The following is a 17,794-nucleotide window of genomic DNA, read 5'->3' as shown; positions in this document are numbered from 1 at the left end:
AGGTAATCCTGCTCAGCAAGTTACTGAAACGCTGGTTAGTCACAGCATGCCAAATATCTCCAGTCATATTGCAGACTTTTTAAATTATTTCCACATCCAGCTCTGCCTCCACAGCACAGCCAGAGGAGTAATGGAGGAGAAGGACTGGTTTGCTGGATGAGTGTGGCACAAGCTGAAACTGAGGGCTACTATTGCTGTGGCCTCTATTCTATACCTCAGTGCAATCTTACTGTGTGATGCTTGAATCGTGAGATCCTGAGATGAATTGGCCAATTTATAGGGAAATAGAAGCTGGGCTGCCTTCTCTGGTGGGGGTACCTGCTGCCAACCCTGCCTTTGGTAGGGAGAGGCCTTCATAGATGTGGCTATGGCTGTGACTATTACCTCTGTACCAGCTTAGGTTGGTGGATTCATTCTGTTTTTCTTCTGGATGGCCTCTGAAAAGCTATGGTAACTTGTAGAATCCTTAGAGTTGAAAGGGACCTCTGAAGGCTGTCTAGTCCAACTCCTCTGCAGTGAACAGGGGCACCACAGCTACATCAGGGTGCTCACAGTCCTGTCCAGTCTGGCCCTGAATGTATCCTGGGATGGGGCATCGATCACCTCTCCAGGCAACCTGTGCCAGTGCCTCACCACCCTCTCAGTAAAAAACTTTTTCCTTATATCTAATCTAAATCTGTCCTCTTTAAGCTTGAAGCCATTTCCCCTTGTCTGTCACCACAGACCCTGCTAAAGAGTCTGTCCCCTTCTTTCCTGTAGCTCCCTTTTAGATACTGAAATGCCACTATGAGGTCGTCTCAGTAACTCCATCTCCTCAGTCAGTGTTTTGTCAACTTATATCTCCATCAGTCCATAACCTGTACCCAGGTTTTCCTCAGAACTTTCACTAGGCATTTCTTTAATGCAGCGATGCTTTCTTCTGAAGTAGCTGTAGTGACCGCAGATGAGTTAAATAAAGATGGACAAAAGGCAAGTTTACATAGTGTGGAGATGTACCACAATTCATTTTTCCATAATCTCTGATTTATGAGAGATTTTAGTCCAAATTCCAACTTATATCTCTCTGTTCCACTAACTGTTTTGAATTTATGTTTCCAGTAAGATGTTGTGAAATGTGGTATGAAATGCTTTATTACAAGCCTCAATTCATGTTGCTTTTCTTTTGAAAGAAAAAAAGAAATCAGTTTTTGCCTAAATTCCATGAAGGGCACTTAGAAAGTGTTTGTATGGAAACAGGCTTATATAAAGACTAGAGTTTTATTTTGGTTAATACGTTTTTTTGTAGTATGTTTTTATTTTACTACTTTCTATATTCTTGTGTGCGACTAAAGTGGTGTCTTCTGTAATCCCTAATAGCACATCTTACACTTAGCAAGTCTGTAGTAGCTGCTTGGGTTTAAGACTAATTGTATTTGTACAATTTCTTCTTCATCCTGTGACCATAAATGCTTAATATGCTGCAAGCTATTGCAGTGAGTTAGGGTGCTGTCCCTACCTCTGTTTCTCACTTCCCAGGGCATGCTATGCTATATCTATGGCTTTTCTGGTCTATTATTTTTTTCTTCAAGGCACAAGTTGTTAGGCATTCTGGACCCCCCAAGTGACAGTATGTAGAACAAGCAACCTGCAGCTTGTTGCAATATTCAGCCTGGTGTAGGAATCACAATAGGAAGGCAGCAGCGTACACTGCTGATTCTCAGTGGTACACATTTCATACAGGAAATAACTTTGGGTGCTGTGAATAACATTCCACTGGAACTGAGCTGGAACGGAACATGTGTGTGCACATCTCACATAAGCCTCTGTTATTATTTTTTTAATGGAAAACAAAGTTTATTACTTTCGGCTTTTAAGTATACAGAAACTATTTACTGCCATTGCTTACTATGGAAGATTTAGTGACAAAATTATGTTGATAGGAATTATGGATGAGCACTGAAGAGCAAGTAAAACTTCAGGATTTATTCCAACATAACTCACTCTCTGCAGCATTGCCCAATTAGATCAACATTCCTTTATTTAAATTACTCTATTTTAGTATCTTCCTGTCCTGCAGTGATGGTATCCTGCTGGTACAGCATAAGGGGATTTGAAAACGGTGGGGCTGGAAGAAAAACCTGTATATCTTGGCTGAAAAAAACCCCATGTTCTTGATCTCTTTTCCCAGAGCCTAAATTTTAAGCCTGTTGGTTTTGCAGATTAGCTCTGATTTGGGCTGGACTTTTTTTTTTCTAGAGACCTCAGAACCTACTTTTCCCAGCGGTTCCATGATTGCAGTTTTGATGGGCACTGACAAAAATGACAGACTAAGGCAGTGCTCTAGTGAAGTTGGAATAGGTAGGCAGTTGTTAACATAACCAAGTTGTAAAGTATCCCGAGTACCTTGTAGCTCTAAAGATTAAAATCTCACTGTGTTATATGAGCTCAGAGTTAAGCTGTCAGTCTAGAGGCCATCGTTAGTATTAGTTACTATTGATTTGGTGAAATCATGGAAACATAATGCTGTGAGGGATGATAGGTGGGTCACCCTTCCAAGTTACAGGCACCTGGCTTTGTTGGAAAGCTAAGATATTATTCTTTTTAACTGATTGAATGTTCTGCTCTCAGAATGTTACTTGATACTTCTAATTCCTCAAAGCCCTTTGGCCATTCATCATCAGGAATTACACGTGAAAACTGGGAACCAGTTCAAGAAGTGTCTGTAACTGTTAATTAAGTGTGCCCATGCTGATCTGCGGTGCTGAGTTGAAGAGGTGGGGAAGGAAGGGCTCCCATCCATCCTGTTGAGAGCTCCTGAGCTCATGCTGGTTCCATGCTGGGAGCTGGTCTTAGGGACCCCCTCTGCCAATAACTGGCTTTATCTAGTTAAATTCGGAGGTCCTGACAGACTGATCTTGGTAAGTCTCCCATGGGTAATGTGATTTTTTTCCCTCACTTTGACCAAAATAACCCACACCTTCTGGTCCCCTGGTTGTCTTGTGTAGCTTATGCCTTTGATGTCTGGGTAAAGCTTGAGTCGATAAGAGGAAGAGAGAGGGTTTGCTGAGTTCTGTTATGGGGCTGGGTTAGGAGAAGATGTGCAGCCAACTGAGGTGCCTGTGTAAAATAATGTGAAGAATATGTCCTGCTGGCAAGACATCTGGACCTTTATGAGAGGGGACTTTTTTGTTACGGAAAAAAAAAGAACAAAATTATTTTGCTTTTGGCAGACTCATACACATGATGGTTCTCTCCCAAGTAGCCATGTTATATTGAACCAAGGGAACACTTTTTTAGCTTGCATTTACAATCACCGCACAAGAAAATGGTGGGGGGGTTTTGATTGTCTCCACTGTTTTGGCTGCAGATTGACATATATTGTATAATCAGTGCATTAGGTACTGAAGAAGCCTGTAACTATAATAAAACTGAAAGTCTTCTGTAGAATGAAAGACTTTGCCATCTGCCACTCTAATATAATACAAATGGATTATCCTCTTCTGTCATGAAAATTATGTATTAAATCTAAAATGGCTAGGCAAAATAAATTATGGTTTGAGAAGTGGTAGAAGCTAGTGCAGTTAGAATTGAATTTGGGAAGTAGTTGATGGTTGCCATAAAATCATTTCTAAAGAGGTTTCTGGGAGAGTGGTAGAATAAAAGTGAGTATCTTAATTAAAATGTGTTGTAATAACTTTCTGAATTTGGCTTCACATTAATCATAAAATCAACAGCAGAGCAAGCCAAGAATCCAGTGCCTGTATCTTGTGTGGAAGGCACATACCTCTTCCTAGCTCCCATTCATCTGGTTTTGTAGAAGTGGAGTATTAAAACAGGTTGTTGTTAATGCTTCCATCTGGGTCCTATTCTTTCCTTGCGAATGGGCTGAGTGTAGCAGCAATTTATTTGTATTTGCTGCCTTTTGCCTAAACCTTATCGGCAGCCCTCAGGTAGCTCAGGGAGAGAAAAAGCTTATCAAAACTTTAGGGCTGCATGGTGTGCCGAGGAAGACGACAACACACTGAGACCCCAGGAGCTTGTTGCATTTGCATCCCTATGGTTTTTCTTTCTATCTTATCACTTTCAGTTTCCGTAACAAGCAATAAAAGGAACTGATGATTCAGTGTGGGATAGACTAAACTCACAGAAACTGGAATTGAATTTAGAAATTCCACTGAACACAGGAAAAAGTGAATGATTGGAAAGGAGAAAACTACCTCTTAAATGAACTTACCTAGAGATGATAGAAGATTGCAATGGGCACATACTGAGCATTAAGCATATTTAGTATCCTACTTTTTCATACAGATAAGCTGTTCTCAGTGTGGTTTTTTGTTGGTTTTTTTTTGTTTGTTTGTTTGTTTTTTTTTTTTTTTTTTTTTTTTTTGGCAAAGCTAAGCAGTGACGCTGTATAGATAATGATTACAGACTATTCCAGTGAACACACAGAGATCATTTCATTTCTGCAAGTGGTGCCATTGACTACAGTGGTGCTATTTCCATGTGTAAAGTTATCCTAGAATGTAAGTGTGGGCTGAACTCAGTTGTGGAAAAGATCAAATATATGTATTTTACCTCCTGCAAAAAGCTCTCAGGTAACAGAACTATGAATGCTCCATGAAGACTTTCTGTTGTGGGAGACCAGTTATGGACTGGACTGTCTTGAGGTACAGGTGTGAAGTCTGTGTATCACTCAGCATTGCTAAACAACAACAACAAAACAACCCTCCCCCCACCCCCAACTTTAGGTCATTGAGTTTCACAAAGCACTGCTGGAGAGTTTTGAAACTCAAGATAAGAGTGAGATATTTCCAAGATGTAGGAAAAGTTTCTTATTGCTGTGATGGAAAGAGGCAGTTTATTGTTGTACATCTTGTAAATGTGTTTGCAAAGCCTATCAAGCCTTGCCTGGGGGACTTGGTAGGGTTAGTTGAATCAGCAAACCTTTGCATTGATGCAAGTTGCAGTTACACAAAAGGCTTTTGCCAGGGTTAAGTGGTGTCAGGCCCGGGACACAATCCACTGCAGCATCATGCAGATTGTTTACGCTTGGGCACTTGTGTCAGAAGCCCATCACTTTGAGAAGCAAAGACTTTCTCATCGGTCGGAACTCAGAGCTCTGCTGGCAAATCTTTAATGCGTAGACCCAGCTTCTGCCTGACCAGTAAATGGTGGACTCTGAGGAGCTGAGGCTAATCGTGTCAGCACCTGCTGCCTGCCCACTTTGTGGGTTAGGAGCAGTCTGCAGGCTCTGAATAATGCAGACAGCTATTAATTATGCTCTCCTCTAAGCTAAACTTTAAGAAATGGCCTGTCCGGCGTGCCACTAGGTGGCACTTTAGGGACATGGCAGTCACTCGCTTTCATTCATTGTACATGGATGGGTTGCATCACCAGAACTAGTTCTTTTTTTTTCTATTTTTCTTGATCAAATGTAGGTATATACATATATTTTTTTACCATCCGCCTGCTTCAGCGAGTCCCCGTCCCAGTGTCTGCTGAGCTTTGCAGGCTGATCTGTATGCAGCCCCTCTTGCTGGCTTTGTGGTCTGGCCTCAGCCTGCCGGTACCACAGCCACACAGCTGCCACAGCTGTGGGGCTGACAGCCACATCACAGCACTCAGATACTCAAATATAAGCATATATATATATGTACATCACACACACACACACATATATGTATATGTATGTATATGTGTGACGTGTCGCTAAGAAATGTGTTATCAAACTGTTGGAAAATTGAAAATCTCACACTTTTGATATTAACACTCACAATCAGTTTTTCTGCAATTATTAGTGGTTTTTTTTCTTTTTTTCCCTCTTTTTTTCTTCTTTTTTCACCCCTTTTTTCTTTATTTTCCTTTTTATCTTTTATCTTTTTCCTATTTTTTTTTCTCCAGGCCCATTGTCTTATTCTGAGTTCAGCTTTCCTTGTTATTTGTAATTGACATTGTAGAGTTCAAGTCTACATGGTTATTTCTCCATTGCTTGAGCACGCTGCATTTTATCTACGCATAAATATGTGAGAGTTGGTCTCCTTTCTCTTCCATTCCTCAAAATAAATTGCTGAATTCTTTCTTGTGGTGCCAAGTTTGATGGAGACTCCAACAAGAGCGTGAGCACCAGAAGCAGCCTGCCTGGCCAGATTACTGGGGATTCTGGTGCCCCCTATCAAAGAAAGATCTTTCAGAGCTGGCTCTCACACATCTACCATTGCACTGTGTTATTCAGCAAAGGCCACGAGGCCTTTAGAGAGCATGCGTACTATGTGACACTCCGAAGTACCAGGTTTATGCTTGATGATGTCCCTAAATGAGTGAGTGATTTGTCAAAGTGATGTGATTCGATTCTAACATTACTGTGTATGTCTGCTGGGATTTGAGCTTTGCTGCCCCAAATCATTTGTGAAAGCCCCGTAGATCTGCCCGACTGCAGTCAGCAGTGCTTTGAGCCTTGATTTCTTTCAAATACATAAAAACTGGTTGTAGAAGTCAGGGAGGTTATGGACTGTTCAGGTTGCTGATAAAGAAATCATGTTGCATTAAATGTATGTTTAAAGGTCTTTGATTATTGTAAACAGATAAAAAAACATTGCCTTTCCCATTTCACTCTCCTATTTGTCTCAGAAATCAACAGATATAAAAGGAGCTCTTCAATCCATGAGGAAGGTTTCCCGAATTGAAATGTTGCTAACCAATAGCTATTTGGAATCCAGATGCTTATGGTACTAATATTCAAATAGTAGTGGAAAGTTACAGCGAGTTTATTTTTCTTTTTGCCGTAAGATAACGCTACAGATGTGGCACACCTAGAGGAGGGGGGGAGCAATCTTGTCAGCCAAGACAAATCTTCCTCCTCTCCAGAGGAATTTCACATGCATTTTAAAAAAAGATCACAAATCTCTCTCCTCTGTGTACATGTTCAACGCTGTACAGTTGAAGAGCGGCAGTAACCTGACAGAACTGCTTTTCCCCTGCAGCTTTCTGCTGAGCTCTTATTGTTCTTGTTTTACAGAAAGGGAAGCGGGATGAAAAAAAAGAAAAGTCCTTCATTTTTAAATACACCGAATTCTGCACATTCTGTCATTTTTTTAACCTATGGTTAAATGCTGTGAAACTTGTGGCCGCTCCAAAACATGATGGGTCTAAGCAGAAATCTCCTGGCAACAACAAATTAGGTTCTTCAGCGTGTGACAGGTTATTTTTTTGGCTAAAATCCCAGCACCTTTAAAGTTTGAGGTTTGCCTTGAACTCCTTTTTTTCTGAACACAAGCTTTCACCTGGGTGGAAATGAGTCTTTTTGGAGGAGAGAGCATGATGGCAGGCTGCCTGTCCTGCCTGGGGGCTGCTGTCAGCTTGGCTCTGACTTGACAGGAGCTGGGAAAGAGAAGAGGCAGCCTGCGAGTGCCAAGCGCCCTCAGCCTCCCCACTGCTGCCTGCCTTTCCATCTTCAAAAGCCAGCTGAGGCTTTCTAGACAGAAAACAGGCGTGCCCTGTTTATACCCTGTTTGCTGTAGCATGCCCAGGGACAGGCAGCTCCAAATCACGGTACCCTCGTGTAGCAGATGTGCCGTGCCACGTCCTGTTGGAGAAAATCGAATGGTGCTGGAAGATCTCAGGGCGGGCACCACCAAGGGTTAACCCTCCTTCTTATGTTCGCCTGTGTCAGACATGCTGCTGGGAGGGAGTTGTGGTTTGCTGAAGTATAGACCTGTGCTTTGAGGGTTCAGTTTGGTTTCTGTTTGAAACGTGAGAAAGGAGGAAGGAAGGAAGAAGATTATTTGCCTTTTTCTTTTATGGCTGGTGTTTTCAGTAACTTTACTGGAATTTTTGGTCTAATTCATGCTTTCTCACTCCAGTCTTACCAGCTTCAAAGACAGAGGCTTACGCCAGTAAATTTTCATCAGTTTTGGAGATGATAAGGTGATGGGGTGCAGCCACAATCCTCCTAGCTTTTATCCACCCTCACCTTGTTTTTTTGAGTACCTAGGCCTCAGGGAGAGCCCTGGAAAGAATCCTGGTCATTCATGTTTAGAGATGAATATGGTTTCTAATTTTTCTCAGAAAAAAAATAATATATATCTATAAATATACATCTTATTTCCTAGCACAGTAAAATGCAAGAAAATGGTTTCATTAGAAGTCAAAAAAAGACATGTCGTCCATTCAGCTGTCACCCTCGGACTCTATTTCCCCTCCCCTTGAATTGTTAAAGTAACTTTTCTTTTGTATGTAATGTTTCCTCTCATTGACGTTATTGTATGTGACTGCCGGCTGTTTTGTGGGTGTAGCAATGACTGATTTGTTGTTACAGACAGAGCAAGTATCTGAGGTTGAATTACATCCTCAGATGAATAGACCCCAGTCCCAGGCAGAAGAAAACAGCTCAGCAAAAAAGGTGAGACCTGCGTGTTGTATTGTTGTTGAGTGATTTGCCTTCATCAACAAACGTAGTTGTTTTAAGATTTAAAGCAATTAAATTGAGGGTTAGGGTTACGTTTTTACATGTTTACCTTCTCTGGAGGTCAAGGCACTAGAGAGAACTGGGATGGTGTGTGACATCAGCTCCGATAAATCATTAAGGCTCTTAGTACATACACATCAATGCATGTGCCTGAAGAAAGGCAGCTTGCCATTTGTTTCAAATCAATAGGGGCTTGTGAAGCCTTAGGGGAGACAAAAAAGGATTTGATTGTACTTGACCCCTGTCTCACTGTAATTCTTCCCAATCGTGATGCACTTCTTGCTTCCAGTTATTAAGGATTCAGTTTTGATGTAAACGCACTTCTTTGCTACAAGTCAGAATCTGCTACTGAATGTACATACAGTGGGGGAGATTTGCTCAAACTATTTGATTACAGTGTGCAATTTCTAATATCCTTTTGTATGAGCACGATTTGTATGAAGTACTATCTGAAGTTATAATGGCATTCTTCACAGATCCTGGCTTAGGAGTGGAATGGCCCCATCAGTATCTATGAGCATTTTCCTGCTCCTGGTTATGTTCCCTGTGTCTCCTTCCATCAGCCTCAGACAAAACAGATTTTTGATAGGGGGCAAAGGCAGATCCTCCCTTCTCCATCCTCTTCAGTATCCAAAGAGCATCCACAAAACTTTTGCTCAGCCCAATCAAGAACTGCTGTCAGGTGGTATGTCTAGTACATACCTTGCCAGGGAGCATCATTACACTTCCTCCCTAATGGGAAGTGCAAACAAATGCTTTGGTGTCCATTCCTGTGCATGATGAAGCTTTCCAGGCAGTGTCCTAGCTCCACCTGTGCTCCACCACATCCTATTTCTATCCTAGCCCCATTTGTTTCTTGCTACTCTGCAACTTTGCTGGAACAGTGAAATTCTTGTGCTCATCCTCATCTCACTGGGCTCCTGAAAATACGGAGTAGTGCCTGGCTGTGGAGTAGTATGCTGGAGTTTTAAGGTAGACTGGGGTTGCGTACTTGGAATCCCAGCAGTTCATAGCTGTTGAAGTCATACAGAGGTTCCTTTCCTGCCATGCACATGCATAGGATTTCAGAGCACAGTGTTATCTGAGATCTGTGCAGTGCTGATATGCTGATGTCTGGATTAAAAGGTCTCATCATATTCCAAATTGTTTATAAAGCAATGGCAGAATTGTTTTGTTTTGTTTTTAATGTCTAAACCCTTTCTCACCTTACAATTCTAATTCCTCTAATAATTTTAATTACTAATGACATTATGGTTATTTTTGGTGCTTTGTCAGTCATAGTCTCTTCTGCTGAGTCAGGCTGTTTACTACAGCTCTTTTTCTTAGCATTGCTTTGTTGTTGTGTGCTTCTCTGTTTAGTTTTATTCCTATATTATTAACAAATGGCCGAACTATAGTAAGGAAGATAGCCTGGCCTAGTAGTATACACAGCACAAGTGATAGTAAAACTTGATCTCTGCTGTTGATTGTGACACTAAATGTGTAACTTTTGTAAAATTACTTCTTTTTATTATTATTATTTTTGAGTCTTAGCTTTCTCATTCTTGAAGTAGAGCAGTAAAAGTTATACTGCTTGTAGAGGAGATCTAGTAATTAAATGCTGTGAAAGGCACGTGTTTATATTTCAACATAAAAGCAGCTATAAAGCATTAAACCCACTTCCCGTTGCAAAAAAGAGGAAAGAAAAAAAAGGAATGAAAACAGTTTTTAAACTTTTAAAGCCTTTGGTTTTACTTGCAAAATGGACTCTCTCCATGATATAATTTGTTAAGAGAAATAACTGGAGTTCTGCACTTCCAACATGTTGATTTTACATGGATGATTTTATAAGTGTGTCTTCCTAAGCTCTTTTAGATGTGCTTCATGTAAGAGAGTAGGGGAGAAGCAGGGAGAGAATGCGTGCTGGGGGGGAAGGACTGAGATAGGAGATGGGATGGAAATGATTGATGATTGGTTTCTATTGGCTGAGCTCAATTAAAAATAAATCATGCTTTGGTCACAATGATTTGGGGCCAACTTAGGGCTAGTGTATGCATTCACACCCCTTCTATCCCTTTCCCAAATACAATCTGGTTCTGAAGAGCCTGTCATCCAGATGAAGATGAAACGCCAGTGTAATCACTTCACTCATTAAAGGGTCATAGGAGTTACTGTTCCTTTGAGCAAAGTGAAAAACCCAGGAGGCTATTACTGAATTTAGATTAATCCCTGTACCACTTTAAATTATGAAAGCAGAGGCCAGATGTCAGCAATTTCTGCCCCGACCTGATGATGGGACATATACATCCTGACTTAACTTTGCTGTGCTTCTCGCTTGCAGGAGGTTGTTCTTGCTCAGCCGCCCTCCAAACCAGCCCGCAGGAAGCTCCGGACAGAGGTGCAGGGGCTGGAGAACCCCGAGCTATCTCCTACACTAAATGTGACCTCTTCCCTGCCGGCAGCGAAGCCTCACCTCCCAGTCCAAAAGTAAACAAGCTTTACCATGCATGCTTAACTGCACCATCAGATCTGATGTGGCAGAGTTTGCTCTTTGCGTGATTTTGTGCTTAACAATTCTGGCTTTGAGAATACTTCACATGATACAGAGTCACAGAATCGTAGGGGTTGGAAGGGACCTCCAGAGATCATCGAGTCCAACCCCCCTGCCAAAGCAGGTTCCCTACACCATGTCACACAGGTAGGCGTCCAGGTGGGTCTTGAATATCTCCAGAGAAGGAGACTCCACCACCTCCCTGGGCAGCCTGTTCCAGTGCTCCGTCACCCTTACCGTACAGAAGTTCTTGCGCACATTCGTGCGGAACTTCCTGTGCTCCAGTTTCTGGCCATTTCCCCTTGTCCTGTCTCCACACACTGCTGAAAAGAGTCTGGCTTCAACACTTTGCCCCCCACACCTCAGATATTTATAGACATGGATCAGGCCCCCTCTCAGTCTTCTTTTCTCAAGGCTAAACAGACCCAGTTCACTTAGCGTTTCTTCATAGGGGAGATGCTTCAGGCCATTCACTATCTTAGTGGCCCTCCGCTGGACTCTTTCTAAGAGATCTCTGCCTTTTTTGTACTAGGGAGCCCAGATCTGGACACAATATTCCAGATGAGGCCTCACCAGGGCAGAGTAGAGGGGGAGGATCACCTCCCTCGACCTACTGGACACACTCTTTTTAATACACCCCAGTATGCCATTGGCCTTTTTGGCTGCTGACTCATGACCAACCTGTCGTCCACCAGGGCACCCAGGTCCCTCTCTGCAGAGCTCCTCTCCAGCAGGTCATCCCCCAACCTGTACCGGTGCATGCAATTATTCCTCCCTAAATGTAAGACTCTACACTTGCTTTTGTTAAACCTCATCCGGTTTCTTACCGCCCAGCTCTCCAGCCTGTCCAGGTTTCACTGAGTGGCAGCACAGCCTTCAGGCATGTCAGCCAATCCTCCCAACTTCATGTCATCAGCAAACTTGCTGAGGGTGGTCACTATCCCCTCGTCAAGGTCATTGATGAAGATGTTGAACAAGACCAGACCCAGCACCAACCCCTGGGGAACACCACTAGTTACAGGTCTCCAACTGGACTCTGCACCACCAATGACAACCCTTTGTGCTCTGCCTGTCAGCCAGTTCTTGACCCACCTCGCTATCCACTCATCTACCCCACACTCCCTCAGCTTTGTTATAAGGATGTTGTGGGAGACAGTATCAAATGCCTTGCTGAAATCAAGGTAGACTACATCCTCTTCCCTGACTAAAGGGAAGTCTTCCATTCTCAGACCCCCTCACTAACCTCCAAGGTCTGGGATTCCTGAGGGAGATCTTTTCCACTGAAGACAGAAACAAAGAAGGCATTCAGTATCTCCGCCTTCTCAGCATCCCCCGTTACCTGAACACCCCCCTCACTTAGTAGGGGGCCCACATTCTCCCTAGTCTTCAGGTTTCTGATACAGGTTTCAGATACAGGTTTCTGAAATCTTCTTAGCACTCCAGTGCAGAATGAGGTTGTAATGACTTTTAGCTGGTAAGCCTCTGCAAAAGGTCCTATTTTGTCCTACCTCTGTGCCTGATAGGCACATCTGAAGAGCAAGCTTTGCTGCTCAACCAGCATCTGTAACTCAGCTCCTTTTAACTTTGTGAGTATGTGTTTTCACCTTGCACAAAGCTTATGGAATTGATCATTGGCTTGGACACATAGAACTTATTCAGTGCCCAGGAGCCTGAGTTGTTAAATGCTTGGTGCTGGGCATATCCTTGTGATGTTTCTTCCTCACAAGGAGGGTCAGAAATGAGCTGTAGACCATTTGTGATAATCCAGTGCCAAACTCAGCATGTGTTGTTTGCTCTCATAAAAACAGGTTAAAGCTGTTAGCAGCAGAACTTGCAGGATTTCAGTAAATATGTATTTAATAGCAGTGTAGAAGGGGAAAAAGAAATGGTAAATGAAGGCATTTGAAGCCCTTTTGTGTCTATACATCTCCCTCGGCAGAAATTGTCTAGCCTGCCTTCACCCAAAGACATCTGATTCAGTGTAAAGCTAAACTGAGTGGCCCCAGTCAGTTGAACAGTTCTTGGCAAACCGTTCGTCAACAGTCCAAATCTGTGTTTCAGAGATGGAGATTAGAAGAAATGATAAGACTCCTAAAATGCACTGTTTTGTCCTTTGGGAGTGCAAATTCTATAGTGGTTCAAGGACAGATGATAGCATTTGTTAATGTCTCAACTTAATCCTGTCTTGTTTAAATAGAATATCTATTTTAGAATAAATTTATCATTAACTAACTTTTGCTGCCCTATGTAAAACCTTAAAGTAACCTATTTGGATCAGGGCTTGGATATTCAGCCACTGTTTTCTATATTTTCTGTTCCTTTCTCCTCTCACTACCTCTGTCTCTTAGAATAGGTTGATCTTTATGTATTGAGCTGTCTCTGTTTATACCTATCTTCCTGACAGCAGTTTCCTCCAAATCAGTCACCATGGGCCATAAAGTCATAATGATAATAGGTGAGGAATCTTTTATTTACACAGCCAAAGAGATGAGGCAAGTCTGTAAGTCATCTACCTGTATCTGTTGGTGACATCAGGTGGTTTTAGTAGAAATAACTATTTTGCGGGGGAGGAAAGATGAATTTTCTAAGTGAAGAAACTTCAGGATCAGTACTTCCTCAAAATAATATGAGACTATATTTTCATGCCAGCGTCCTTTCTTTCTGAATAGAACGGTCTGTGTGCTTTCTTTTAACCACTCCCGAATCTTTAAACTCTACAAGTGTCTGCAAACAACTAATGTGCAGGCACTGCAGGAAGTACAACTATGCAAGGGCTTTTCTCAAGCTGAATCAGTTTTTAAAATAATTAAGACAGCCTAAAATGTTTCTGTCGCTTGAATTAAGAAAAGTGACCACTTCACTTTCAGGTCATCCGCCTGACTTGGCCATCCCATTCTGAGGTTGCATTTTTCTTTGTTAAAATGTGTAATTTGTACTTGTCTTCAAAGCATAGTCCCGTGTGTATAGTGTGTAAATGCACAGAATGGATGGCTGGTCTTCTGGCATCAGCCACTGTTGTTGGGGTTGTTAATTGAAATGTTTTCTATTTATCTGTCTGGCAGACAGTCTTCCAAGCAGAAAAGGGCTATTCAGACTGCTATACGAAAAAACAAAGAAGCCAATGCTGTGCTCGCCAGGTTAAACAGTGAGCTCCAGCAGCAGCTGAAGGTAAGGAATGCATTGAACATCAGTGACAAAGCTCCCTGCTATTGGTTGTGTGGCAGAGCCAGCAGAGAATCTTCTTCATCCTTTCAGATGAAACCTACTGCAATACTTCCTAACTTTCTGGAAGAGAATAACTGTACTGTATGTGTGGCTAAGATTAGGTGTTATAGGAACAGTTACCACCTGTGCGCAGATGGCACCATTGGCAGCTAGAGTAAGTCTAAATAAAGGATTCACCTTGTCTTTCTGAAAAGTCCAGGTAATGTGATGGCATCACCCAGCACAGGTGTACCTATCTTGTCATCTGATCAGCTGTGCTCCATCGCTGTCTCCTGGAGTCACAGTGGTTGAGTGGTAGTGGTGTGGTGTTTTGGGACTGCAAGAGAATTACTGGAACAGTGGAGCCCTGGGCCTCCGCTCAGCACCAACAGTTTGCCAGGCTGCTCTTCATGGGTGTAGGGTTATGTGCAAGTGCCACACTTTTTTTTGTGAAAAAGTGACAGCATGTCTCTCTTCATCCTCCAGGAGGTCCACAAGGAACGAATTGCCTTGGAAACGCAGCTGGAGCAGCTTCGCCCTGTAACCGTCTTGTGACCTCCAGCACACTGTGCAGCAGCAGAGCACGTGCACCAACAGCCTTGTAACCACTGAGGTGACCACAGTGGGGTGCCCGGCTTGCCTTCTGCACCCTGCTGTACCTGCTTGCCTCTGCAGATGGAGAAGGTACAGAAAGCAAATACCAAACTGTCAGATGGTTCTGGGCTGGTGCTCTGCCCTCTTCCCTCCCTCTTTCCAGCCTAACGTGTAAATGCAGTTTGCCACTGAAATGAATGAGAGTATTTTATTTATGCCAAGAATCGCCGATTTATACATATTCTTGCAATGCCTCCTATCCCAAATATTAAGAGGTACATAATTCCAGAATTGGTGTTTAAATGTAAAACCCATCCTCTGAGATGGGTTCCTGGATGTTACCAGTTCCTGTAGGGTGGTAGAGGACCTGTGGATTGAAAGCACAGCAGGAATCCAACTCATTAGAGGAAGAGTCTCTACCCGCAATCATGTGTCAGATAATTATTTTCTTAGTGCTGTTTATTATTCAATCACAGATGTATTTTAATGTTAGAGAACTTGTATTTTATAAGTTACAAATCAAAAGAGAGAACAGTAAAAATATTAAATTTTTATTATTTTGGAAATTACAAAAAAAAGAAAAAAAATCTGTTTTTTGAGCTATAACTCTTTCCTATCACCCATATTTGATCACTTGCTTGCAACTGACGGTGTCTCTGCATAAAAGATTTCTTTAAACCAACAGTGTATTTCTAACAAGAGGTTAAAAATGCGTTCTGGGCATTTTTATTTTTTTTTTTTGTAAAAGCTGTCCTAAGTATATTTGTATTGGTCTGCTTTGTTGTTTTAACAGCTGCTAATTTGTTTTAAGGACATGTGCAAGAACTGTATTTCCAAAAGAAGAGAGAAAAACTGAAGCACATGAGATTGTAAAATGTATAATGGAAACAATTGCTTTGTACAGCAGGCTTTCATTAAGGTTCTGTTGCACCTCACTAGAGATATCGCTGATAGGATGAAGCTGTTAATGCCCATCTGGTTTTCAAATGAAGAAATAAAGATTAGTAGTATTATTGTTTTTACCTGGTCTGCTCCAGGGCCAGTTGTACTCTGTGGAAGGTTTTCATGGGTACAGTGGTCGCTGGCTTTAATCTCAGTTCTCATGATGGAAGCTGTCTAATTCACGTTGCTTTATCTCTTAAGGGGCCAGTATTTTTATACTGGGTGATTTCAGACATATTATCAACCTTGCTCCCTTCATGGACATGATGTGTGCTGTGCTGCTAGGGAATGTAACCTACTTGTTAGTCATCTTAAATGCAGTGCTGCATGTGTTTTGTATCCAGTTGTTTATTGATTTAAGTATAAACCTTGCAAAAACTTTGCAACACACTGGGGGCTTTTCTTGACCATTTTTGGTCTTACACATTCTCCCGTTAGCTGTAGGATGGCTCTGGGGTAGAGAGGAAGGAGGAGCAAATTTGAAATAACTTGGTGGCCTCCCTTTGGGCTGTGTCATAGCATGGCTGCAGTGAGATATTGGAGGACATCAGAGCAGCCAGGAGTTTTGTTTGGAGATAAGTAAGAATGACACCAACAGGAAAGTGTAAAGTGATGAGGAAACATTATTTTTGCTGGAATGGTTGCAGATGTGGGATATGGATTCAGAAGTGTAAAAGTTGGAAATAAGTGTTTGCAGAATTGTTAACAAAAATCTGTGTTTTTTTTTTAACACATTGCTTTTGATTCAACTAAACATCACTGTGTGAATGATCAACATTTCTCCAGGTTTGGAACTTTTTTTGTGGGACTGTTGCTTAGCTGGTGTCAGACGTTTCTGATCAGTGACAAAACATGAGAGCCGCAGACACTTGGGAAGCTGCAAAAGAGTTATTGTCCATGTGCTATCAGCAGTGCTGTTTGAAAACTAACATCGTTTATTTGTAACATTGAGTCATTCCTGAAATTTTAATTAGGTTAAGTGCTCTTCTATGTTTGCGTTTTAGTTCTCGTGTTGTCATTTGGTTAATAAACCCCCGCTATTAAATTGGAAATAACCATATGGCACCTTTTGTTTTTTTTCTTTTATGTGTGATTTGTAAGAAAAGCTTTTCAGTGATTCTGAAGAAAAAAATGCACATTGCATTTTTAAGACAGCGAGTGACTTTCTCGTGTTTGATAGGGGCTTCCTTTGGTGTTGTCCTCCATTTACTTCACTTGAGTTGTTCGTTGAATAGGTGGTGTTCAAAGAACCATGGAATCACAGAATGTCCTGTGTTGAAAAGGACCACAATGATCATGTAGTTTCAACCCCCCTGCTATGTGCAGGGTCACCAACCACCAGACCAGGCTGCCCAGAGCCACATCCAGCCTGGCCTTGAATGTCTCCAGGGATCGGGGAATCCACAGCCTCCTTGGGCAACCTGTTCCAGTGTATCACCATCCTCTGTGTGAAAAACTTCCTCCTAATATCTAAGAGTAGAAAAGTCTGTTTTCTGTATTTTTCCACCTAAAGTACCTGATTACCAATGGAGAAATGTATACTTAGTTGTTAGTCTATCATAGGAATTGGTAAATTGACTATCACTGAGGTTAGATTTTGAGAGGTGCAATCAAATCCCATGCTTAGCTTTGTGGCCTAGAATATGAGTTAATTCATACTCCATTTGGTGTGGTATTTGCTGTGATGATACAGTAGTTGACACGGAGACCAAAGCAGGATATACAAGAAATATAGGTGTGTTGTGCATGTGTTGCCTGAAAACCTTCTCTGTGTTTCTCAGTACTTAAGAATTTGTGATATCCCATCCAAAATAGTAAAGCTTTGCTACTTTGGGGAGGCTGTTAACATTTTGAGAGAGACAGGAGAAAGCACAATGAAGCTGTGTTTCTGGCAGTTGTTTCATGCAACTGTGCCCATGGCTACTATTATCAGACTCTGACTGGTCAAAATTCACATCTAAATCCAGTACTGCAGATTTACAGATCACAGGAAAGTTATCAGTTTTAAGCCCCTGACATGCCTGGCCCAGAACAGAAGCTGGGACCTGCTTGTGCCTAACCAGGGAGCAACAGCAGCTTCC

General features: G+C 42.0%; 1 protein-coding gene across 3 annotated transcripts in view; it reads left to right on the top strand.

Annotated features, from left to right (window-relative positions):
• REPS2 (RALBP1 associated Eps domain containing 2) overlaps window positions 1–16,775 on the top strand; it is a 90,801-nt gene extending 74,026 nt beyond the window's left edge. For 2 of the 3 annotated variants that reach the window (XM_015885971.2, XM_015885962.2), the window contains exons 15-18: window positions 8,294–8,377; window positions 10,764–10,909; window positions 14,036–14,141; window positions 14,664–16,775. In XM_015885971.2, the coding sequence (XP_015741457.1) occupies window positions 8,294–8,377; window positions 10,764–10,909; window positions 14,036–14,141; window positions 14,664–14,732 (405 nt within the window). In that variant the 3' untranslated portion in view covers window positions 14,733–16,775. The remainder of the gene's footprint in view (window positions 1–8,293; window positions 8,378–10,763; window positions 10,910–14,035; window positions 14,142–14,663) is intronic. The other variant, XM_015885979.2, reaches the window with a different exon arrangement.
• Window positions 16,776–17,794: the final 1,019 nt, after the last annotated feature.

The sequence above is a fragment of the Coturnix japonica genome, chromosome 1, assembly GCF_001577835.2.
Source record: "Coturnix japonica isolate 7356 chromosome 1, Coturnix japonica 2.1, whole genome shotgun sequence".
In the NCBI taxonomy this organism is placed as follows: Eukaryota; Metazoa; Chordata; class Aves; order Galliformes; family Phasianidae; genus Coturnix; species Coturnix japonica.
This window is presented reverse-complemented; position numbering and strand designations above follow the sequence as displayed.